Source organism: Pelmatolapia mariae, linkage group LG10_11, assembly GCF_036321145.2.
Source record: "Pelmatolapia mariae isolate MD_Pm_ZW linkage group LG10_11, Pm_UMD_F_2, whole genome shotgun sequence".
Taxonomy (NCBI): Eukaryota; Metazoa; Chordata; class Actinopteri; order Cichliformes; family Cichlidae; genus Pelmatolapia; species Pelmatolapia mariae.
Window position 1 is genome coordinate 3,275,687 of NC_086236.1, and position 24,675 is coordinate 3,300,361.

The window sequence follows — 24,675 nt, forward strand, 5'->3', positions numbered from 1 at the left end:
GTATCCATAGTTTCAGGTGCTGCACATCTCGTATCTTCACACCATAGACAATTGCCTTCAGATGACCCCAAAGATAAAAGTCTAAGGGGGTCAGATCGGGAGACCTTGGGGGCCATTCAACTGGCCCACAACGACCAATCCACTTTCCAGGAAACTGTTCATCTAGGAATGCTCGGACCTGGCACCCATAATGTGGTGGTGCACCATCTTGCTGGAAAAACTCAGGGAACGTGCCAGCTTCAGTGCATAAAGAGGGAAACACATCATCATGTAGCAATTTCAAATATCCAGTGGCCTTGAGGTTTCCATTGATGAAGAATGGACCCACTATCGTTGTACCCCATATACCACACCAAACCATCACTTTTGTTGTTCCAACAGTCTTGGAGGGATCCATCCAATGTGGGTTAGTGTCAGACCAATAGCGGTGGTTTTGTTTGTTAACTTCACCATTCACATAAAAGTTTGCCTCATCACTGAACAAAATCTTCTGCGTGAACTGAGGGTCCTGTTCCAATTTTTGTTTTGCCCATTCTGCAAATTCTGTGCGCCGATCTGGGTCATCCTCGTTGAGATGCTGCAGTAGCTGGAGTTTGTAAGGGTGCCATTTGTGAGTAGCTAATATCCGCCGAAGGGATGTTCGACTAATGCCACTCTCCAGTGACATGCGGCGAGTGCTACGCTGTGGGCTCTTGCTGAATGAAGCTAGGACAGCCACTGATGTTTCTTCATTAGTGACAGTTTTCTTGTGTCCACATTTTGGCAAATCCAACACTGAACCAGTTTCACGAAACTTAGCAAGCAGTTTGCTAACTGTAGCTGGGAGATGGGTGGTCTCGTAGGGTGTCTTGCATTGAAATCTGCTGCAATGACCCGGTTACTGCGTTCACCAGATATCAACACAATTTCAATCCGCTCCTCACGTGTTAACCTCTTCGACATGTCAATGGCTGTGAACAAAGAGAAACTTGTAAATAACTCATGAAAGAATAAAGTTACGTTGAAACCAAGCACACCATTGTTTTTCTTGTGACATTACCAATAAGTTTGATGTGTCACATGGCCCTCTTCCTATTGAAAAAACAAAAGTTGTATCCAAGATGGCCGACTTCTAAATGGCCACCATGGTCACCACCCATCTTGAGGAGTTTGCCCCCTCACATATACTAATATGACGCAAACAGGACTTTAATATCACCAAACATTTCCATTTTATTACGGTGTATCCATATAAATGGCCCACCCTGCACATATATGATAGGAAAAATTATGTTGACTTGATTTTTGGATGATGAAAACTCTTCAGCATCAAATTGATTTTTGCTCTTCTTTTTTGAGCAAAGTCCTGCTTTTTAAAGTTGAACAAAAACATTAATGAGCTCCAGATTTTTTTCTAAACCTCGTGATTCCTCAATCCGACCACTAGATGGAGCCAGAGACCTGGAAGAATTGAGTCCCGTGTGGAAGCTTTTATTATGGAGAGCAGAAACACTGACCAGTTTTCGAGTCATCTTTTTGCTCTCATGTTAGCTTCTCTGTGTAATTTGTTGTCATGTAAAAATGTAATTAAGATTATAATTATTTAATTGTTATTTATTTCATCATGATTAAATTAAAAATTCTTTAAAAAATATCCTCCAGATAGTTTTGAGTCTAAATTTAAAGTAAAATATTTGCCCTCAGATTTTTTACTTTACATTATCATTGCCAGCTTTATGCCTAATGAAACGCAGGTCCTTGTGTTGTGAGTGATTAGACAGAGTTGTGTCCCCACAACAGTAGCAATACAAGAACACACTCACACACACATTCCTCTGCTGCTGGACTTTTAAACTCGCCATGTTTTAAAAAAAAGGAAAAAAAAGAAAAGAAAAGGCATCCTGAGAGCAAACACTCAAACCGAAGAGGAAATGAACACATTCCTGAGTCTGCAGCAGGAGCACTGTTACTCACAGTGTGTGTGCGCGCTGTTTACAGAGGTCTGTAGATGAAGACATGCAGGTTTGACCTTTGACACCAATGACCTAACTCATGGAGGTGATGTCACAATGAGATGAATTTTAAGGAGGGTGATGTAGTTCAGTTAAACCAAAGCTAAGTGTGTTAATTGACACTGATGTTTAAATTAACACAAATAATAACAACACTGTCAGATGTTTCAGCACAGCCAGCATTAATGCAAACGCTGAGACTCGAATCAGTGACTGTTTTGATACACCAGTCATATAATAACATCAACCTCTCATCTGACATAGTTTTTCAAATTATAATAATTTAAAAAGAAAACTGTGAAACTGATGAAAACCAACGTGAAACATGCAGACTAGTTTATTCTTTGCTAACGTGTCCATCGGGAACCCTGAATTCACATCATTTTGTAGTCTTTGCCATCTTTATTGAAATTATGATATTATATATTTGGCTTGCTTTGTGCTGCGGCCTCTCTGAGACCACTTTTCAGCTGTTACTGTTAATTAGCTATAAGCTTACTGACCAGGCTAGCTCGTGTTAGCTGCTAACTCAAATACGGTCACAGCCAGGAGCTTTAAAACAATGGTGACTTCAAGGTGGGAACCATCCATTTTTACATACAGTCAATAGTTTCAAAATATAGTTGTTGTTGTTTTTTTTCTTCTCTCTCCTTGGAAAGAACTGGAAATGTTTGCTGGCCTCAGCTTGTAAATCTGTGCTCAGATTCAAACTCTGGCTCCTTTTTGGGAATAAAAAACACAGTTTTAGTTTGAATGATGAGCTGAGAGTCTGATTCAAATATCAGCATTTCTATTCACCTTATGAGGAAATGTATTTTTCTGTGTCATGTATCTAAAACAGCTGAAAGTTTAGATTCAGCCACTTCATTTTGAACATTTGAGCCTCTGTGAGACGTTTGTGTGCCGCAGACTTTGTGTATTTCGGTGTCTTTCGGTCTCTGCTCTGGATTACAGAACTCACCGTGGGGCTCCGTCTCATTGGTTTGGTATGCGAGTTGTGTTTTTCCTGCAGACTTTTAACCCCTTGAGACTCATAAATATTTCTTTCTGAAGTCTCCAGTCTTTGTCTGCGCTCAACTGTAAAAATAAAACCCAGACAGGAGAAAGAAATCTAATAATCTCAATGAAAACACAGCTTCAGCAGCAAAGACAGAAAGGTCTGACACTGAGAAAGTGCAGAACAAGGACGGCTTTTCAGAAGCAACGGTCCGAGGGCAGATTATCGTCTGACAAAAACAAACTAAATATCAAGAAAAAGTCACAACGAGATGTTTTATTGATCAGAGGTGTAAAAACTAATCTACAGTTCCTAAATAATATCTGAAACACTGACAGCACCACAGGACGTGCTTTAGGACCTTTTGATTGATCCACCCTGTGACCATGCTGTGACCGTTCCACCAGTGAAAACACAACTCAGAGTTATCTTATGTCTCTTAGATGTTTCCAGTCCTTTAAACACATTTATAAACCTAACAGTAACTCTGATTTGGTCACATTTAGTCAAAAAACATTGTTTATACTGCATCACAGTGGGGAGGGAGGCAGCTGCAGAACATCCTCCTGAGAGTTGGTGCAATAAAAGAGTTCACTATCAAATCGGTTCTTTTACTTGGAGGTTTCTGAGGGAAACCGAGGCAGCTCAGAGGTGTAACAGGGCCTCCTCCACGCTGGACATGCTTGAAACGCCTCACCTGTAGGAGGCGCCCTAGTCAGATGTTACCGTGGCTGGATGTGGAGGAGCAGCATCTGCATTTCAGAGCTCAGTGAGAATTACCTCTGTGTAATAAAATCGAATGACACAGCGAAGAGGCACGAAGCCAAGAAGCAGCTGAAACCTGTGTTTAGAAAGTAAGCCGGCCCCCAATATCAGCTGACTGAGCCCGGACTGATGGCCGATAAAACGTTTTCACCATCAGTTTGTCGCACAGGTAAAAGCAAAGAAATCTCCCAAAACCTTCACAACCTCGCCGCTCTGAACCTTACTGACGACACGCCTGAACGTGCTCATCGCGACATTTCTGACAGAGGAGTCAGAAGAGTGAAGGGTCGCTCGCTTTGCTTCACAAAGAGCAAGAAAAAGCAAGTTTGCCTCGCTTAAAGCCAACGAACTCCTGGGAGGATCCGTCACACGAGGCTGGATGTCATTGTTCGCCGTGTTTGAAGGCGAGACCATACTGCCCATCAGGCCCCAACAGTGGAGTCTGGAGGTGGGAACATTGTGGTGCGAGGCTGATTTTCAGCACACAGCCAAGGAAAATAAAGCTGCTGCAGCGGCCCACTCAATCACCGAAGGAATCTGTGGAAAAAAGCAAAAGTCCGAGTTCACAGAAGTCAAACTTTCACATTCATCTGGAAGAATGGGATAAAAATTCCACCAGAGCAACGCCTGTGCTAGTTTCTCCAGGACCACGGGATACTGAGGGAGTCCAGTTAGGAAATGAACCGTCTTTAACTGGGTTTAAACGTCAGCTTCTCCTTTTTTGTCCCTTTTTCAGGTCACGTGATGTTTCGTGTATGAATGAGACGGGACCAAAAAACGATTAATGCCTCGTGATGTGAGATCTTCAGGGTTTTCCTTTAAAGCTCTGTGAAGGTGCTCTCACACATGCTGGTTTAAAGCTCGTTGGTCACGGCGTTCAGAGCTGATCTTCAGCTCGTTTCACCCCCACACAGTTTTTTTATTGCTCTAATCTGTTTCAACATCCCGACGCCCACCCCTCTTTTCTTGGACGGAAACATTCGGAGCGTCGGATCTTCATAATTTCTCTTCCTGCTGTGATAAACATCTTTCATTTCAGAGGATCCAAACGTGCCGAGTCATCGGAGGATGGAGATTTAGGAGCTTAGAGACAAACTAAATGACAAAAAAGCAGAGTTTGGATTTGTGGAGCTTCTATTTGATCCCATCAGGAAATAAAGGAAACCTATTAGACGTGACTGATGACGGACAAAAGGGGAGACACTCCGTCTCACACACAGACCACAGATGGGAAGTGAACCTCTGCTTTTCCTTTGTCTTCCATCTGTCCACGTGTCTGCCTCCTCCTCCAGGCGTCCCGATGTAGATGCTGATCAATGGATCAATCAATACCCCGCCGTCACACAGCAGCGAGGTTTGCACAAAGGACCAGATAAACCTTTTGTTTCCTCCAGTTTTTACTGCAAAGAAACGGCAACGAATCCACCGATTTATCCCATTTATCTGCTGGAAACTACAAAATAAGAGCGTGTGAGATTGAACCAAACATCCTGTGTGTGCGTGAACGTCACAGATTCCTACTTTTTCTGTTCCTGCATCTTATTTTCTTTCACTGGAACCAAGTGGATATGAGACTCGTTTAAACGAAGGAAAACAGAAAAGACTAAAGACTGCTTCTGTGTTGAGCAAAAACTGAACTTCACAAGTCAAAAATGGTGCAAACCTGCACGAATCGTGAGTTTAAATACGAAACCCTGAGTGTGAGAGAGCGGTCGCTGTTTAATCCCAGCCGTGAGGTCATTATTTTCAGTACTGACAAAGGTGGAGCTTCTGTCTTAAATGTCAGAGTGAAAACATCAAGCTCATTTTGGAGGATTTCATCTTTGACGGTGCAGCGAGGAGGAGACGGAGGAGGGTGGGACTCAAACCCAGGTCGTTGTTTTTAACCTCGCAGTGTCCGGCCGCCCGCTCGTCCTGTTAGTGAAACTGCAGCAGATTGGTACAAACCAGAAACCGAAGCCACGGTGACGTCAGCGGCTGACTGCTGGAGCTTTGAAGTTTGGACTTTGGGTCACGCCATCTTCGTTTTTGGAGACGGGAGCGTTTACACTGGAGTAAAGAAACAAAGCGTGCAGCAGCGTCACACCAAGGAACTTAAAAAAATCAGACGTGAGCAGCTACACTCGCCTGTGTCACCTCCACCTGTCAGTCACACAGGCCACGCCCCTACATTGGAAAGAAAAGGATCCTGTTGGCGGTCCTCATGAGCTCAGCACCAACACAACAACCACAAAGGAAACGTTTTCTGTCCGGAACGACGGCGGCCGGATAAAAGAGGCCGATGGTGCAGAGTCAGATTCTGTTTTAGTGCCTTGCTGAATGGCGCCGGCTTTCATGGTCCTCCAGGATGCTCGGTCTCTCCCACGGCGCAGCAGCTCGTCCTTTCCTTCTGCCCATGATGGTTTCTCTCCTTCGGCCTCCTCCACTTCTTTTCCCTTTGATTTTTCCTGATGTGACATCATCGATCCGACCCTCCTCCTCCTCCTGATGAAGCACGTCTCTGCAGCACCGTCGACACTTTTCCTGTTTGTGAAACCTTTCTGTACCGTTGCTTTGAGTTGGGCAGACGACGAACTCCAAAAATGAAACATTAATCAACCTGAAAGTCAAAGATTTTCACAGTTTGACGTTAAAAAACAAAGTCAGCTCAGAAACGTTCACATGATGATGTTTCTGTTGTGTTTTGTGTTTCTAATCATTCAAAACTTAAAATAAAAACTCAAAGATAATAAAACTGTTTTGACTCAGCACACGCAGCCGGTCGACATGCTGTAATCGATCGATAATCCTCCCATACATGGCAGCGTCGGACCCAGCGATGCTGCTCACACTCAGACCTCGTCCTCTGACTGAACAAACGAGGGGCGGGACTAGTCACAGCGAGTCCTCGCCCGGCTCAAGGAAGCAGTTTTCATCCAGCAAGCTGAAAGTGAGAAACATCACAAACAGATTTTTAAAGGTTAAAAATGACAGCTCAACACACTCTGACCAACGCGCCGTCTTTTAGCTCCGTTTTTGGTCTCCTTCACCTGTAAAACCCCTGACAGACCACCTTCAGCTCCACACAAAGCCATGAATAGTTTCACGTGTCGAGCCTTCATGCTGCAGTTAGGCTGAGCAGAGCGAGCTGTCAGAAACTGTCACGTGTATTTAGAAAAAGCTGCAACGCAACATTTAGGATTCAAATATACGTCACACATGGACAAAGACTGTACATAAAAGATGGACGTAGCCATTAGTTTCTGGATTTTGCATTTGGAAGAAACAACTTTGGTGTGTGGACCACTGTCCTGTTGCTTTTTTTGTCTGTTTGTTTTACAGTAAGAAGTGACCATATTTGGATGATACTGGAATTTTCAGGTAATATTAACAAACTTGATTAATCAAAGTAGCCACGCCCCTAAATCCAGTATCCAGGTGGATCATTCATGAGCAGGAAACTATCCACTGAGACCAAACATGCTTAATTCTGCTGGACAGCTGAACATTTTAACACAGGAGTGTATGAGGGCTGAAGGCAGCCCCAAGTGTCCTTGATGTAAATATGTAAAAATTGTGTATGTTTCTGTTCTGTGTCTTGTGTACTGTTTGTTTGTATATGTGTCTTTCTTGCTGCTGTTACACCCAAATTTCCCCTTGTGGGACAATTAAAGGATTTTTCTACCAAAGTGGCCACGAGAGGAAATGAAAAATAAAATATTCCCCAAATTATCTGAGTGAGTCATTTAACTGTATTTCAAATGTATTTAAGCTGAAAAATATTATTTTAAGGCTGATTTAAACTCATTTTTAAAAATTTGCACTCAGAGAAATCATGCTGTGCGAAATCTTTTTTTTCTTTTTCTTTTTTAAACTCGTCCGATTCTGCATCAAATTTTAAAAACTTTCCTGTTTTTCTGCCTCTACACCGGCTTTTATTAAATTCATCTCGGCAGGTTTTTTGTGCCTAATCTTGAATTATGGTGCAGAGCTGAAAATAGTTTTTATTCTATCAGAGACTCGCTGTACCCACTCCCACAAACCGGCCGAGCACACAGCGTTTCAGTCGTCTGACAGCCCGGGGAGAGAACATTTATGATCCCATGATGCAGCAATACTGTGAGGAGTAAACACGTGTGCACGGTGTCCTGGTAGTGCGGAGGTTTTTGAAAGGTGGTGCAGACTTTTGCAGTCGTGGTAAAGTGTCTGAGCAGTTATTTAGTGTGGAGAACTTTAAGTTCGGGGAGGTAAAGTTTGGGTAAAAATGGAGCTAAAGGGTCGCTTTGCATGCAAATAAACACAAGAGGAACGAGTGCAGCGGGGTTCAGAGAGCTGAATGGTGGGCAGAGGGAGTTTCAGCAGCTTCACCTTGAACATAATCGCTGTCTGTGCCAATTAAAGCACCCACCAGCGCCCCCGCCCCTCCTCCATTATCCTCTGGCCTCTGAGAGCCGAGGGAAGGTATGTGGGCTCGGCGCCAGCCGCCGGGCCTGCATGGGAGACAAACACCGAGGCGGCCTGCATGGGGTTCAGCTCTCTGAGGCAGCCTGGTTTCCACAGCAACGGCCACCGCCGCCAGCCGGGAAAAACCTCCTAAATGTCAACTTTTCCAGGAAACGGGGAGAAAAGAACCTCATTTTAAAGTCTCATTGCTTACAGGGTCCCCAAAAACCCTCAAAGACGGCTTCGAGAGACATTCTTGGGCCATTCGGTCATCAGAGATTCGTTTTGTCCGAGTTTGGCGTCGTTAATCTCCAGCTTCAACCAGATTTTATAGCTTTCATACAAACCTGATGTGTCTTTGCACTCCCCACCACACTGTCAGTGTCCTGTTTGTACTTAACTCACACTGTAAGAACGTCTTCTGTTTGTTTCACCTCGTGTGAATGACAATAAAAACTCAGACTCTGTCTTCCTGTGAAGAGTTTAAAGTCGGATTTGTGTGCTGCTGCCACATATATCTCACATATTTCATTTGTCAGAAACACAGATTTTTCTGTGGATTTTATTTGTCTGAACTTCAGCATCGTAACACAGCAGCTCCTGTCCTCTCAGTTAGAGCTATGCCATCACATTCACACGTCTGCTTTCATGATGCATTTAGGGATCACCTGTAAATTGTAGCTAAAACAAAATAAAATTGGTTTCAGGTTAAAAGAGCCCTGCAGTAGCAGTATGTAACCTCAGTGTGCCCACATTCACCCTCAGAGTGCCAAACTTACCCAAAATTCACCAAATTCTTTCTTTAACCCTAAAACTCTTAATCTGAAAATCAGACAGAAATGAACTAATGGGTTAAAAGTCGAATCATCTTTTATACATCTTTCGAAACGTCAGCTTTAGCGTTACGCCTGCTGAAATGTTAGCTTTCTGAAGTCAGAGGTTCGGGTTATCAGCCAGGTTAGCTGACACACGGGTACTGAAACAGCATTTTTATGGACCCTGCGGTCGCCACATCCTCCTGTAGAAGCTGCAAAGGACTCAACGGTCTGAGTATTCATGGCTGAACCAGAGGAAATCTCCAGACAGCTACAACAGTAAGAAAAATAATGCTTGGGTTCAGATTTCTGTTACCAACTGAGCGGTGGCGGCTACTTTCAGGGACCTGCAGCACGTTTTTCTCTGGATGCAGCCACTCTTTGTGTAGACGAGAGCCTGACGTCTTAGTAATAAGAAAAAAAAAAACCTTTGTGTGTACGTGTGGTGATTAAACGTGAACATAAGAGACTCAGGAATGCATTAATGCCACTGAATGTCCTCACAAAGATAATGAAACAAGTGTGTGTGTGTGTGTGTGTGTGTATTAGCTCCTCCCCCTGCACACAGAGTGGAGCAGTCGCCCCAACAGGAAACATCTTTGGCCCAAAATACGAGAACCGCTCAACCAAACGACCTGAAACTCAACACTGAGCTTATCGACGTCCTCAGAAACACACCAGCTGAGTCTGAAGTGGATCAGCTGACCGTGGACGCTTCTGTCCATCTATCTGTTTGAAGGTCAACATGAAGAGCTGCTGTCAGTGCAGTAGTCTCCCTGTAACATGTTTATTGGCAGCATGTCATACTCAGGTACATTTCTGCACTTTAACGTGAACATTTTGGTCCTTTTCATTTCAGTCTTTTTTTCCATTTATAGTCCTAGGAACATCGACCAATCACATTTCAGCAGGTAACCTGAAAATTAGCCACTGTACATAAGAACTGATGCTTTTTACACGTTCACTCATAACTTCTATCATGTGTTGATTGATTGAAATCCACTGTGATGTTGTTAAGAAGCAAAACTACAAAAAAAGTCTTTGTCCAACAAATTATTGATCTCACTGTTTCTGTTCTCTCAAAAATTAAATCGCCACAAAAGTCTGAAGTCGTGCTTCACTTGGTCCACAGATGAATCCACTCGAAGCCGAGACCTCCCACCGTTTCTCATCCTGCTGATCTGACTGACAACACGTTTAAAAACGTCTGCGTAACAGCGATGAGTCTGACACGTCATCAAACAACAACTCCGGCTCTTTTTAGAGAGCTGACTCTTTCAGCTCCCAAGCGGCTCTTCAGGTTGTTTTCTTGCTTTAATGAATTTATTATCAGCAACAATATAAAATTATGCACAAAATGAACTACTAATGTAAAAAAAAATGTTTTTTATTTATTTATATATGTTTAATATATAAATATTCTTTTATTAACTCACACCACACAAAATGTAAAAAAATAAATTATAATATACAAAAATCAACTATTTACAATTCAGCTTTTAACTATTTCAATTTTCAGATGTTTCCTTTTAAACAAATTTAAAAGGAAACAACACAAAACACTGCAAACCACAACACAATAAAATATTGATTAAAATATGCAAAACAAAAAGAAAAAAAATGAACGCCCAGATCTTTAATTAAGGAAAGGCTGGCATTTAGAAATATTAATATCAAACTCAACTCACTGTGTTTTATCTTCCCATTGCACTGATGGGTGGACGGTTCTCAGGTGCCTGTGCAGGTTGTTTGTGGAGCCAGCTCTATGATATCTTTTTCTTGCAGACTCTACACTCTGCCTTTGTATTGTCAGTAAAATTGAAATTGTTCCAGATTTTGCTTCTTTTCTTGGTGTCACTCATTTTCTTTACTGTACCTTTATAATGTGTCATGTCGTCTGTTGTTGTTGCTCCTGGCTCTCTTTCTCTCTCTCTCCCTCCTGCTCTTTTCATGAGCTACTGCTGTTGTGACTGTAACTCTCTCCCCCCCGCGCACAGCGCTGGGCAGAGGGGGGAGGGGCGCAAACTCCCATCTCTGCTCAGCGCCAACACAACGAGAGAGAAAGAAAAATAAAAATCTCGCATCGTTCACTTCAAAGAGTCGGCTCTAAGAGCCATTTCGTTTGCGACCGACCCATCACTACTGGAGACGGTCTGAGGCAGGGATTGGTCCGAGGAGGCGGCGGTGCCATCAGGTCCTGCTGACTATTCCTCACAAACATATCAGCCCACAGAGGCTGACAGAGGTCAGCTGTTCCAGCTGTTGAAAACAGCTTCAGCTGCTCCTCAGCGCTCATCATCTGATCTGCTTTTTAAAACAGGACCGCCATGCTGGAATCCATAGCAACAGGCAAACTTACCGGGCAGCTCTGCCACTTAGTGGTTTTCATGAGAGACTTGTTATTAAGAAAACATGGGACCCACGTGCCTCCAGACGACTTCACTAATGCACCACCCGGCTGATGGAGGCTCCTTCTGAAGTGGTTGATGCCCCCATTACAGTCCTAAAAAGGTTTTTAATCCACAGATTGTCAAAGAAGAAGCCCTGAATGCTAAGAGGAGGAGGAGGCCACCTTTGGTTACTGCACTCACAGTTTGAAGTCTAAGTGCAGCCATCTTGGTTTGTTTGGAGCTGGAAGTGACCATATTTGGACAAGAGGGTGGAAGTGATCAGCTATTCCTAGCAAGACTGGTTTTTAAGCTAATGCATCACACCGACACTGCACCCTCTAATATTGAGAGCTAAATAACAGGCTAACAAACTCTTAGATTTTAATTCACCCAAACTTATAAACGAGGAAATGATCCACGGAGACCCAAACTGTTTCTGTAAACGTGCTTATTTCTGCTGTAAAGTTCAACATTTTTATGTGAAAGTCTACGACAGTAGCCTCTGGTGGCCACCAGAGGAACTGCAGGTTTTACCTGCTTCCACCTGATTATTTCGCCAAACTTACAGAAAACACAAAGTAGGCACAGAATGTTTCATGTGTTACAGTGAGGAAGATTACAGACTCCTCATCACTCTGCAGGTCATCAGCTAATGAGAAGGTTGGTGGTTCAATTCCCGACTGCTCCAGTCTGCGTGCCAAACATCCTGATGTGTTCATCAGTGTGGATCTTAGACCAAAAGCACTTAGATGTAGAAAGGTGCCTGTTGTGAGTGAGGCATGCTGGGTGCTCAGGAACCCTCCATTTACCAGTTAAAGCCCCGCCCACAGAAAAGCTTACATCACAGTGCATTCACTCTCAGGTCACTCTCACCTGGTGCTGTTCCAGCTGGAAATGCTTCACATAATGAGATCAGTAACTCCTGTAAGTCCAACAGCTTCACTTCACATAGTTTTTTTGTTCTCCTGGACCTGTGTGATGTCACAGGGAAAGACCAGAGTAGATTAGAACAGAATAGAAAAAAACTTTATTATCCACATCAGTGGGAGATTGTCTTTGGTTCACCAAATTAAAACACTGAGTGACACTGCAGAAAGCAGAGCATTGTTCACAAGCAAACCTTCAGAAAAACAGCAAGTTTGACATTCACACCTGGTTTCGTACTTATTGACCTCCTTTATCTGATATTTCCTCTTTGCTCGAGCTCCTTGTTTTTTGTAAGTGCTGTAAGACGATCTGAGTACAGCGCATGTTAAACAGTAACAGCAATAATGTAAAAGTAATGATTTACCACGGTGACACGCACATTCACACAAATCTTCCTCCTTTCGGACAAATTTAAACTTTAACTGTTTCTGTGCAGCTTCAGGAGTTGAAAGGTCGGCACTAGGACCCATCGGACAGCTGACCGGCTGGTCTTCCGGCGCTAGGACCCCGCGGACACCGCGCTCCTCTCTTTGTTTCCACCAGTCAGCGCCGCCTCCTCCTCCTCCTGCTGCTGCTGTCGTCCTCCTGTAGTCTCACTCCGAGTCTCTCTCCATCAGCAGCGGCTGGATGCTTGCAGGGACGGAAACATGGCTGTGAATCTCGGCAAGAACCGGCTGGCCCTGCTCACCGCCTACCAGGACGTCATCGACGAGACCACGGACACCGACTGGTGAGTCCCGCGGCCCTGCTCTCCTGTCCTCTCCTGGTTCTGCTCCCGCTCCTCTCACGGCTCCTCTCGGGATTTCGTTGTTCGGGTTGTTGCGCGCTGAGGATGCGCAGGGCAGGACTGGGGCACCACCACCTTCATCATCGTCGTCAGTACAGCTGGTGTAAAGTAGGGACGGAGGGGGGTGCGGTTGTTTCGGGTCTGCAGAGAGTTTGTGTCAGAGAGCTGCAGGTCTTTTTTTTTTTTTTTTTTTTTTTTAGGGGGCGGGGGGGGTCCCGAGCTGCCCCGCAGTGCAGACTCAGCGGGGAAATGTGCGCCACTGTGTGCGTAAAATGCGCTTTGTTTGCCCGCAGTCCGCCGGGACCGGCTTCACTCCCAGCTGGAAGCAATTTCAGGCTTTTGTGCAAAGTGATGCAGAGGTGTGTGTGTGTGCGTGTGTGAGGTGGTCCAGAGATACTGATGAGCCCCTGCATCCTTAAACCAGCAGGAAGAGGGGCGAGGCCGGTGGGTGGGATGGAGGGAGGAGGGGAAAGAAGGGGTGGAGGCTTCCATCATCCCCCTTTGTGGCGTTTCTGCACTGGGAAATGGTGCAAGAGGGTCAGTAAGGAAGTTAGTGAAGTCAAAAATTATTCATTTGGCCTGCCGAGCAGTACGGTGGCCCGAAGGTGCAAAACACAACGACACTAAGAAAAACGCAACAACTTTTTAGAAACATCAAATCAAAAAAACGCAACAGTGAAACCAAACTGGACTTTGTTTTGTAAAAAACAAAACAAAACAACAAGAAACAAAACCAAAAATACAACAAAGAAGTAAAACTATGAAGCAAAAGAACAAAAAAGTAAAAAACAAAATAAAAACACAATTACAAGCAAAAAATTTTTTAGCCGTGTGTAGGAAAACCCCGTCAACATTCAGGGAAAGAAACAAAAGCAGAGTCTTTGGAACATCTCATGACATTCCAGGAAAAAATGTGACAACATTGGGAAACCCCGCAAAACGATTAAACATTAAACCAAAAAAATGAAAACATGAGATTTAATAAAACAATAACATTTCACAAAAACCCGACAGGAAGCAGGAACAGCAAAAAAAGGAAAAATTAGCATTTTGGAAAATGATTTTTGAACAGGAGACCAACACAGGAAATGACTAACAGGAAGTGACTAACAGCAGTGTGGTGATCTGAAACTATAGAAGTGGGCGGGCCCAGAGTTAAAACTCTCCTGACTTCAAGGCGATCATTGAAGTGATTTTGTTTACTGAAATATAACGTTTGGCTATTTGTTGATCGATCAGTATCAACAAATAGTTTAATCGGCAGTTTAATATCGGCCGATAAATAAAAATGTAAAGAGGAGAAAGGAGAAGCGCCCTTCGGCCATGTTGTGAGTGTTGAGTTGGGCAAAGTGCAAACGAGTAAATAAAAATACATAATAAATGTCTGAAAGAAAAGAATATCGGCCAATATATCGTATCGGTCTTAAAAATCTGATATCAGTCTGATATCAAAAACATGAAAAAATCAGTTTTCAGGTGTGTTGTGTTTGGCACCTCTAGGCTACCATACAGCAAACCATGGCCTAAGTAAAACTATGTGTATATGAAGTACTGCTCCCAGCTGCTCCCTAATGGGATCAAACCAGCAACCTTTTGCTGGCAGATGTGTAAACCACCACACCGTGGAGCCGCTGCACTGAAACATTATTATTAATATTTATTAACAGACAAAGATCAGGCTTTAATCTCTAATCTTGGAATTTTATATAACAGGTTTTCTGTCTATGAAGAAGGCAAACAGACCAGCGCTCACTGGTTTAACAATGACTCACTCCCACAGATCAACAGATACAGCCCCACTGGCTGCAGTGATGTATTAAAGTAAACGTTTATTGCATGGACTTTGGTGCTGAAACACCAAAAGCACTCTTAGGTTTAGAGTTTGTCATTTCGTAGCCGAGCAGGAAGGTCACCAAGCTGAATTTCCCCGGCAGCCTGTGAATCCAGAGCAGCAAAGTTTTAGGTGAATCCCAGAGAAAAAAAAGAGGAATTTCAGAAACCTCGGCCTGGTTTTGGTGCCGGCACGTCCTTCCTGTTCTCTGTTTGTGTTTGACTCAGAACAAAAAGGGGAAGGAGCTGATTTGTTTAGTTTCAGAAGCTGCAGCATGTAGAGGAGCTGGTTAGCTTAGAGGAGGTAATATTTGACTTGGACTGCAGGTTTAATGTTAAACTCCAGCCTCTGTCCTTGAACACGATAAGGCAGCAGTCATAACAGCTCCACCTGTTCCCCTGATTAAAAATCAGAGGTGTCCTTGGTTAAAGTGGAGCCATTAAAGGTTGTTTGGACACAAACGCTGAGTCTGAAACATGAACCTGAGCCATCTGCTGCAGGTCGTGAGGCCAGGTGAGGTCAGCCTGGCCTCTGTGGTTAGTCTCAGTCACGAGGAAGCCTAACCGCCTCACTCAGACTGTCCACAAGGGGGCGTGCACATGGATGGTAATATATTTTTAGTTGATTAGCTTCGACAACAACACGAAGGCTTTTTTAGTGTTACCACAAACCCGAGCAGATCATTGATTGATTATTGATAAATGATTAAACCCATGTGATCACACGCTGTGCTCGTCGTCCTGAGGTGGGAGTCGCTCTGGTTGTTGTAGTATAGTTGGAGCTGCAGTTGAGCAATATGTTGCCCTCACCCAGCGACGTCAGCAGGGTTAGGGCTGGAGTTAGAGGTTTTGTGGTCCAGCGATTAGCACCATCGCCTCACAGGAACAACGGTCTCAGGTCCAGCTTGGTGTCTGTACAGGTTCTTCACCCAGTCCAAAATCCTTCATGGGGCTAACTGGTGACTCTGAATTGGCTGTAGACATGAACGGTTGTTTGTCTCTCTGTCACTCACTGGCCACCTGTCCAGGTGTACCCGCCCTCTCGCCTCAGCCTGACTTAAACCTGAAGTGACGGAAAACGGATGGAGGGTACCTTTCATTGAAATCCATCTTTTCCTTTAGATCTGACAGTTTTTCCAAAAAGGTAAAAAAAAGAAAAGAAGAAAGTAGGGGTGGGCGATATAAACGATATACGATAGAAACGATATAGATTTGGCCAACGATAGAGATTTTGACTATATCGCTCTATCGCGATAGCGCATGTTGATGATGTCATCAAGCTGCGCCTGTTTTGGTCGAAAGCATCGCAGCGGCTACAACCATTATCATCTGCAAATTATGTTCTCCTGACTGAAGTTTGGCCCGTGTATAGCATCCTGCTATGCGATTGCATTTGTGTCTAACCACCAGAATCCCTCACGTTAACTTTTATCGAGTGGAAAAAAAGTTGCCGTTCATCCACCAGCTTCACTGTGCTAATGTTATGCTAACATAGCTGTGTCGCTAGCAATCACGTAGCACAACATTATATACCAGCTAGTCCAAATTCAGTAACCCTGCAAACGCCACTGCTGTTTAGTTTCCTGTCTTCCTTTATGTTGGAAGTGATAGCAGAGCTGTACGTTTGAATTAGTTTCAAAAATCTCTCAGTCAGAACATGGTATGAAATGTTTAGGTATAAACTAGCGAGCTAACTTCCTGTTAACTTCTAACTCCGTTAAATTTAATAAATTCTGTTTTCATGGATGTTAAACTTAATTGTTACACCCGATAAAGCAGCAACGCTGATGATTTAATTAAAGATGAAAGAATTTAGACCGTTTTTAACTCTGTGTTCGTTTGACTTTGGGACCTGAAGTGGACGGAGTTTTGGACCCAGATTACTCCGCGAAGCTCCTAACCACGGCAGCCGTAATGCTCTGACAAGCCATCAAGCAGTGCGGCTTACCAAAGTTGTACTAAAACATTTTTTAACAGATTTCTGCACGCCAAAATCGGTTCAAGGTCAGTGAGCACAACCAGAATTCATACATAAGGCACACTCTCGATTTTTGAGAAAATTTAAGGATTTTAAGTGTGCCTTATAGTGTGGAAAATACGTTATACAGAAGAAAAGAATATATCGCGATATATATCGTTACCGCACGTGCTTCAAATGATATCGCGATATGAATTTTAGGCCATATCGCCCAGCCCTAGAAGAAAGGCTATAGCTTAAGGGTGGAGGTTAACCTAACCCCAACCTGATGTTAAGACAAAAATATTCCAGCCACCCACCAACAGTCCAGTGTGGACGCTGGTTTCTGTGGCTGAGGAGGTCAAGGAAGGGTCTTTCAATCAGGTCGGTGGATCCACTCTATAGTTTTATATTGAAGTGTCTGTGGGCAGCGTGTTGAACTCTGAGTTGTTCTGTGTGACAGTGTTTGACATGGTAACTATCTGGGACATTTTTTTGAATTTTGAGTTATTTTGTCACCGTTTTCAGTCACTAACTCAGCATTTTGACTCATGTATAGCAAAAACCAAAACTCTTTTTCAGTGGCTGCAAACAAACACGCTTATTTGTGAAAAAACAAACAAACCTTATTTGCAGAGCCAAAGTGCGCTTTGTGCTCTCTGAACATGTGAGACGATGGGGGTTCAGCGCTCAGGTGATGTGTGGTAGTCTAACCCCAGCATGAGCTTCAGTCACAAATGTAACACATGAGGAAACGTGAATGTTTCTGTTTCATAAGTAAGAAACTTCATCACAGCTGTTTGAGCAGGTTTTGAGATTTCCAGCATTCAAACGGTTTCACCGGCTGAATCATCAAAGAGCTGAAAGGCTCAGTGTGGGATGTGACCCCAGGTGTCCCCAGCGTGATGATGGGAATGAAGTTTGCTGTTTGGATCGTTAATAATCTCATTTAAAGGTCTGTGGAACAGAATCTGAATGCTTTTACAGTTTCAGATTCTGGAAGCTGAAATCTCCAACAGTTCATCAGAGTTTCACTAATATGGAGGTTTGCTCAAAAACTGAGCATCAGAAACAGCAGAGGCGTCTCTGTTGGGCTGCTTTTGGTTTATTTACAGCAGATTTCGTCATCGATACAAAGACAAACATCGAGGACAAATTTCCACCTCTGTTCCCGGAGATGTGCGCTCGTCACAGCCTGACACCGAGCTCTCCGAGGGTGCAGAAACATCGCTGTTCAGGTGTTGATGGAGGCAAGAAATGATGCTTTTTCCACCCCGAGTCTCTCGCGGCGTCACCAAACTGTAAAAGTGTAAATTACGTGTTTGTGTCAGCTGACCTGCTCGTGCGAGCGCGAGCTGTCAGGTTGAAAGGTTAACGTTTCCTATAACGGCGTTCGGATTTAGTGGGATGATCCGGCGGGGCGTGGAGAGGATGCGGAGGGCCTCAGGCCTGCCCCCATTTTTCACACTTGATGGGATTCAAACAAAGGCAGAAACCTCCAAACACGCTGACCCCAAACAACACGGGACCCCCCCCCAAACACCCTCCACACCACCGCCCTCTGCCCTACTCTGCTTTCCCAGAGAGCGGATTTAGGAGCTGGATAAATGGAGTCTCAGGAGCCTCTCCTCAAATCTGGTTTTTCGGGCACACTAGTCCAAATAAGACGAGTTCTTCTGACCTGGTTTTGTCGATAAAATAATAATGCATTTATTTATCTCCCAGCAGCTTCATGTCACCTTCACTGCAAACAGAAATACCTTTTTTCCTGGAATTTACACGTTTGGGGCTATTTTTGTGTCAGTCCACCTTAAACAGGTTAAACGTATTTCCCTGTGGTCTGCATCCGTCTGTGTGGTTTCCCAGAGATAAGTGCCTCAAAATAAAAATGATTGAATTAAACGTCACTCGTGTTCTAATAAGAAACATTATTTGAAAGCAGCAGTGTCCTTTTCCATCAATCATGAAACGACCCGAATATAAAAATGAGAAATTTTAGTTTTTCAAATGTTGATGATGAATCGGGGAAAGAAACGTTCAGCAGGCTAATCGATGATTTTTGGATAAAGCTCCGTCGTCGTCTCTTATAAATCTTTGTTTCTGTCGTCCTGTCGGCGGCAGGACTCGGTCAGGAAGCTGTAGAGGTTTGTTCGTTAATTACACGCCGCCCTCACATCACGCTCGTCCCCTGTGAACAGGTCTTATCTCGGCCTCGCTCGCTCGAACATCCGTTGAACTTTAAGCTTCCCCCTCGCTCTCGCCGTCACCTGCGGCTGGTCTCGTCCGTCACAGGCGGCTCGGCCTTCAGAACGCCATCAGCCGCGAGGGTCTGAGAGCAGCAAGTCGAAGTGATAACGAGCGGGAGGCATCCAGATGACAGATGAGTCGGCAGCATCGCTTATTCGGTCGGGGAAAAGCGTGAAGCTCCGTCCCTGCTGATAACAGGACAGACGAGGCCTCTGTTAGACTTCATGAACCTCGGAGCGTCAAACACAAAGGAAACATCTGCATGATGAGTTTGGGTTTAATGATGGCGTCAGGGTAAATGGATTTATCCTGAGCAGCAAACACAGTCACTCCTAAGGACAAAGACATGCAGAGAGAGCGCTGTTTAAGTGTAAAATTACCAATAATCTAAATTTACTTTCCTGTTTTAGTCCACATTCAAATATCTGAGAAACTATAGACTCGCATCCACAGACAGCTCCCTCAGGATTAACCCTGATCACTTTAGTGACCCCTTACGATTCATGTGGTGCCATTATTTTTGTTTTTTGACTGATTAAATCGAGCATCACCACTGTGAGCATGTTTGTGAGGCTTTAATTAGCTTTCTGAGCTGCTGGCACGACTGCACACCACTCCCTAATCAGTATTCAGTACCACGGGGAAAACTGGCATAACATTAGAGTGTAAAGTTCTTGATTTTTTTTCATTCAAAGATTAATCTAATCAGGCTTTAAGGAAGTAGTGCAGCAGACACCGAAGTGCATGTTAAAGACCAAAGAAAACATTATTGTTATAAAAAAAATTTTTTTCATCCACCAGCAGTCCTGACATCTAAAAACACTACAAGTAAAAAACGAAAGGCAACGAAAAAAACCTTTCTTTGTAATGTCTGCTTGTAATTTAAGAAGTGCTGCATTTGGGTAAAAGTATTACCAATAACTCAAAATTAGAGGAATAAGTGTTTGTATGTGTCAGCTGTATGGAAGATGGAGAAAAATAATAGTGAAATGAAATTATACTTTGTTAATATAGAAGTTAAATAAAGCATTGATGGGCTGTAAACAACAAGCTGTGCTATTATTATTATTTTTTTTTTAAATTAAAATAAAAAGGGACCAACAGCACAAACACGGTCTAAAGGTTCAGGTCAGGAGACTCTAGTTAGCTTAGGACTAGCTAACAGCTAGTTAGCTTGTGAGTAAAGGTAGCACTTACTTTAAATTTTAAGAAAATCAATACAAATGTATGAATTACAGTTTTTATAAAAGTGGAAATGAGTAAAAATGATCAAAATTATTTTTTATTTCCTGAAGTGTTTTGTTTGTTTAAAGCTTCCTGTCGGGTAATGCATGCTAGCAGAGTTAGCTTGTAACGGTAACTCTGATGTATAGTGTGTTAACTATATTAAACTTGTATATAAATTGATATAGTAAAACCTGTCACTCATTAGTTTGTGTTCTTCTATTCTGAGACCCTACATTTGTTTTAATATTAGTGTATCTGGATAAAATGTTTTTATCAGCTAATGTTTTTTTTTTTGCTAAACTAGCTTGGTTAGCAAGAATAGTTTACGGTGATATTAAATGGATAACTACTAATCAAAACGCTTTATTAGATGTTGGACATCACAAAACGGTTTCAGCATTCATTCTCACAGCATTAATTCACTTTGATGCAGTTCAAACTTTGCTCTCAAGTATATTTGTCGTAAATTTGTAAATAAATGAACTTTGGAGACAAATAGTTTTTTGTAGCAGGCTGTAAACATGTTCATGGAAGCTTGAATGTTGCAACTGAAGATTTTGGGGTTTTTTTTGCCATCTGTAACTCACAATTTTAGGTTGGCATTTCAAAATTTTGAGGTAACTTAAAATTTTGTCTTCCTCTTACAAAAACGTAATATAATTTCCAGTTGTGTATCTCGACCTGCCTAAAACTGATGAGGACAACTGAATTTGTAAGACTGAAGAGCTCAAACAGACGGTGATGTGCGGGAGGAGGCTCTGGCAAATATGAAGCATGTTACATCATTTTTAAAGCATGAGGGCTTTTAAACTGATAAGACTGGGTTGTTCACTGCCTCAGAGCATTGCAGGCAGCGGTAATGGGCGACTTCTGATGGGTGAACATTAGGATGAGATTCCCTCTCCAGCCTGTTTATCATTAATTCATCCACTCCCTGAAGCTAAAAGAAAGGAATGTTACCTCTTGAACCATAAATGTCAGACTGCAGTGAAGGTGACACTGTGAAAAGGGCAGCGGGTGAATCAGGGTTATCCGATATCACAAAATCCACAAACCGCTTTCAGTGGCTGCTGATTGGCCGCAGGCTGCTGTCATATGACCCTTTGACCTGTCCAGCTGTTCGAGGAAGCCATTACCTGACGAGTCACCTCAGACAAAAGAAGAAAATGGTGGAGAGAGGAGCTGAGCAGCAGGTTGAGTCTGTTGGTCTCAGTTAGAAGACGTTTGTTGGACTGCTCACACACTTTGGCGTATTTCTCACATTTAATGTTTCCATCTGAGATCATTTTAACGCGAGTCGTTTATTTACCCCTCAGGAAGGTCTGAATTCAAGGTCGACCAAACAATGCTTCACGGCAGAGCCGAGGTCAAAGGAGAAACAAAACACTGCTGGAAACAGCCTGAGGCCGTGTAGTTTAATAAGTACGGCTGGTGGTGTTCTTACTTATTACCTGTTACAGGCAGGTGACGACGGAGAAACCTGAATAAATGAGCTGAACATACCAAAAGATGACGCTGCCGTTCCCACGTCACCAAAACTGAACCAAGCTGCACACATCTGAAGTCAGGCCTCCAAAAATTAATGCAAAACATCACATGATTTAAAAGCTCAGGCTTCAGACTGTTGCCCCTCAGCAGGCTTCCAGAAGCTGGCCAATAAAGAGGGTGGGCCTTAAAGACACAGCAGCTAAAACAGCTTGTTTCAGGCAGCGTAAAGTGAGGGTGTCGACGCGCTGTAGTAGCTTTGCATGTTCTACATTACAGTAAAGTTGTATGTGAACTGTTACTGGTAATGTGTGCGTGTCGTCATGGGAAAATGACTCCCTACAGACGTGACTTTATTGGGAATTACCACAAAAGATGTCGCTGCTCAGAGATGGTACTTTATGGCTTCTGTGTGAGTTATGCAGGTCATGGACAGTCTGTCAGGATGTCAGTGAGAGGAAGAGTAAACATGAAAGCTGCATGTCTGAGAGGTAAACTGGGCTTTGCTCTGCAAACGACCATGACAGCAATAATCAGACTGTGCAGGAAATGGCTGGTTTCTGGTCCTGCATTCGTCCAGAGCAGTTACCCTACCCTCTATCAAAAACACATTTAATGGATCATCTGACTGAGGACAAATAGATTTGGAGGTTTAATCTCTGACCTCCTGAATGTGCCCCTTCTTTCTTTTTGTCTCATCATCATCTGCTCTGCTCTGTTTTTCAGCAGAGAGAGCATTAATGTGCCTTGAGAGCAGTTAGTAGACATGTTGTGTTTTCACCGTGATCTCGCCGCTCTCTCTGCACTCCCTCAGATTAATATAGAACAGGGTCAGTGGTACAACATGCAAAAACACGGGCTTTCACTTTCATCACAGCCGCTTTATAAAACACAGGTCGACATCATCCTTCAGCACTCACTTACAGCTTCCTCACTTACAGGAGCAAAAATATACAGAGCTAAGAAAAGGCTGGTTTACAGCCAGAAATGTGTCTTCGTTTTATTTATGTCTTCTATAAATATGCATATGTGTCTTTGGAAACCTCTGCATAAATTTCACCAGTATGGCATGTTAGAAAGTGGAATTTTATTTATTTTTTGCGTTCTGACTTGATTTCAAATATCCAAAATAAGCTTTTAAAATCAGAATAATTCAAATTAATATTTTAGTTTAAAATCTGACTAGCATTTTAAATATTTAGCTAAAGTGTGGATAACCTGTTGAAATGTCAGTTATCAAGCACAACTGTTAAGATTTTTTTTTAAAAACATGATGGTTAAAACAGTTTAAATTTAGCTAAACTGTTAATTATCAAAAGTTTATATTTTAGCTAATAGGGCAAATAAACTAATGAGGTTTTAGCTAGCAAGCTCAGTTATTAGCTAAACAATAACTAGCAATAATGCTAATGTAAAAGTTTAAAATATTAGAGAAAAATATTATTTATCGTTAAGTAGTAACTAAAAATCTGGCTAAACAACTGTTAGCTAACAAGCACAAGTGTTTGGAGTGCTAAAGCAGTTGAAACAGTTAGCCAAAAAATGTTAATTAAAGGAACTGTTAGCTAAAAGTATAGCTACCAGTTTCAGCTAAAAGTATAGCTACCAGTTTCAGCTAAAAGCGTATATATAAACTGTTGAAATGTTTAGCTAACAGTGGCAGCTGTAACAACTATCTTATGTTTATCTTAACAGCTGCTGTTGAACTGTTGAAATTGATCAATAAAATATATGTTAAAAAAGAGAAATTATTGGCTAAACATGTGGATAAAAACTAAGATTGTAAGTTAATGGTATGAATAAACAAGCGCAGTTGTTAGCTTAATGTCATGGATAATTCTTAAAAGTATTGCTAGCAGCTGAAATGTTTAACTGAAAATGTAGAAGTGAAATTGTTGGTTAACAACCACATTTAAGAAGTTCACTATAATGGTCACTATAATGTAATGAGGAGCTGTTTAATGGCAGATGTATTTTAAGCTAATATTTAGAAGTTAAGATAGTCAGCTAAAGAGAGTGGTTTTATTCAGATTACCATTTATAAGCTAAGTATTGTTGATCTAGTTTGAACTTCTTATCTTATTTAATCATAAAGGTTGGTGTTCATTACAAATGAAAAAGGCTGGAAACCACTAATTCTGTCATTTAACGATGTAGGTGTTTTTATAGTTGGCCGGTGCCTCTTCTTCCTTCCTCTCATCTTCTTCTCCCTCTCTTACTTCTGATTCCTCCCCCTCCTCTAACAGTTGACATTTATATTTAGGAACTTAGCTGATGCTGTGAAGTCGAGTGAGATTTGATGGCTGCTTCACCAGAATCAGCTTAAATAAATCATGTCAGTGACGTTCGAGGCAGCCAGCAGTGAGTGTGAGCAGCGACGGAAAGGGAGGCGATGATGGAACTGAAAAGCAGGAATGCTGCCTCAAGACATGAGAAGAAAGTGGAGAAAAAAAACATAGAAAAGAGACCTGACCCTTTTAATTGGTGTTAGTTTAATGAAGAAATCAATTAATTTCAGTGGGTTTGCTTTCATGGATGAATCATTTTCATAGGGTTAATTATGTAAATTTTGAAGAGTGGGTTGTAGCGAGGCCTCTTGACAGTGTCCAGAATAGAGGAAGCTGGTAGCGCTGTTTGTTTTATGTAAGCCTGGCGTGCTCGAGTGTAAGCTGCTCCACAAAGAAGGGATGATGTGCAGAGTGTTATGTAACAGGAGCCTATGCAGAGGTGTAGCTACACCTCTAAAGTGTAACCATCTCCGTGCAGGGAGATTTACTTTATACCTACCTCGGAAGTCAGCTGTATTGCAGTTTGTCATGTTATCTGTGGTGTTTA

General features: G+C 42.7%; 1 protein-coding gene across 4 annotated transcripts in view; it reads left to right on the plus strand.

Moving 5' to 3' along the window:
- Positions 1–12,861: 12,861 nt before the first annotated feature.
- dbn1 (drebrin 1) overlaps positions 12,862–24,675 on the plus strand; it is a 128,084-nt gene continuing 116,270 nt past the window's right edge. For 2 of the 4 annotated variants that reach the window (XM_063488617.2, XM_063488620.2), the window contains exon 1: positions 12,863–13,037. In XM_063488617.2, the coding sequence (XP_063344687.1) occupies positions 12,955–13,037 (83 nt within the window). In that variant the 5' untranslated portion in view covers positions 12,863–12,954. Of the gene's footprint in view, positions 13,038–24,675 lie in introns of all 4 variants that reach the window. The other 2 variants (XM_063488618.2, XM_063488619.2) reach the window with 2 other exon arrangements.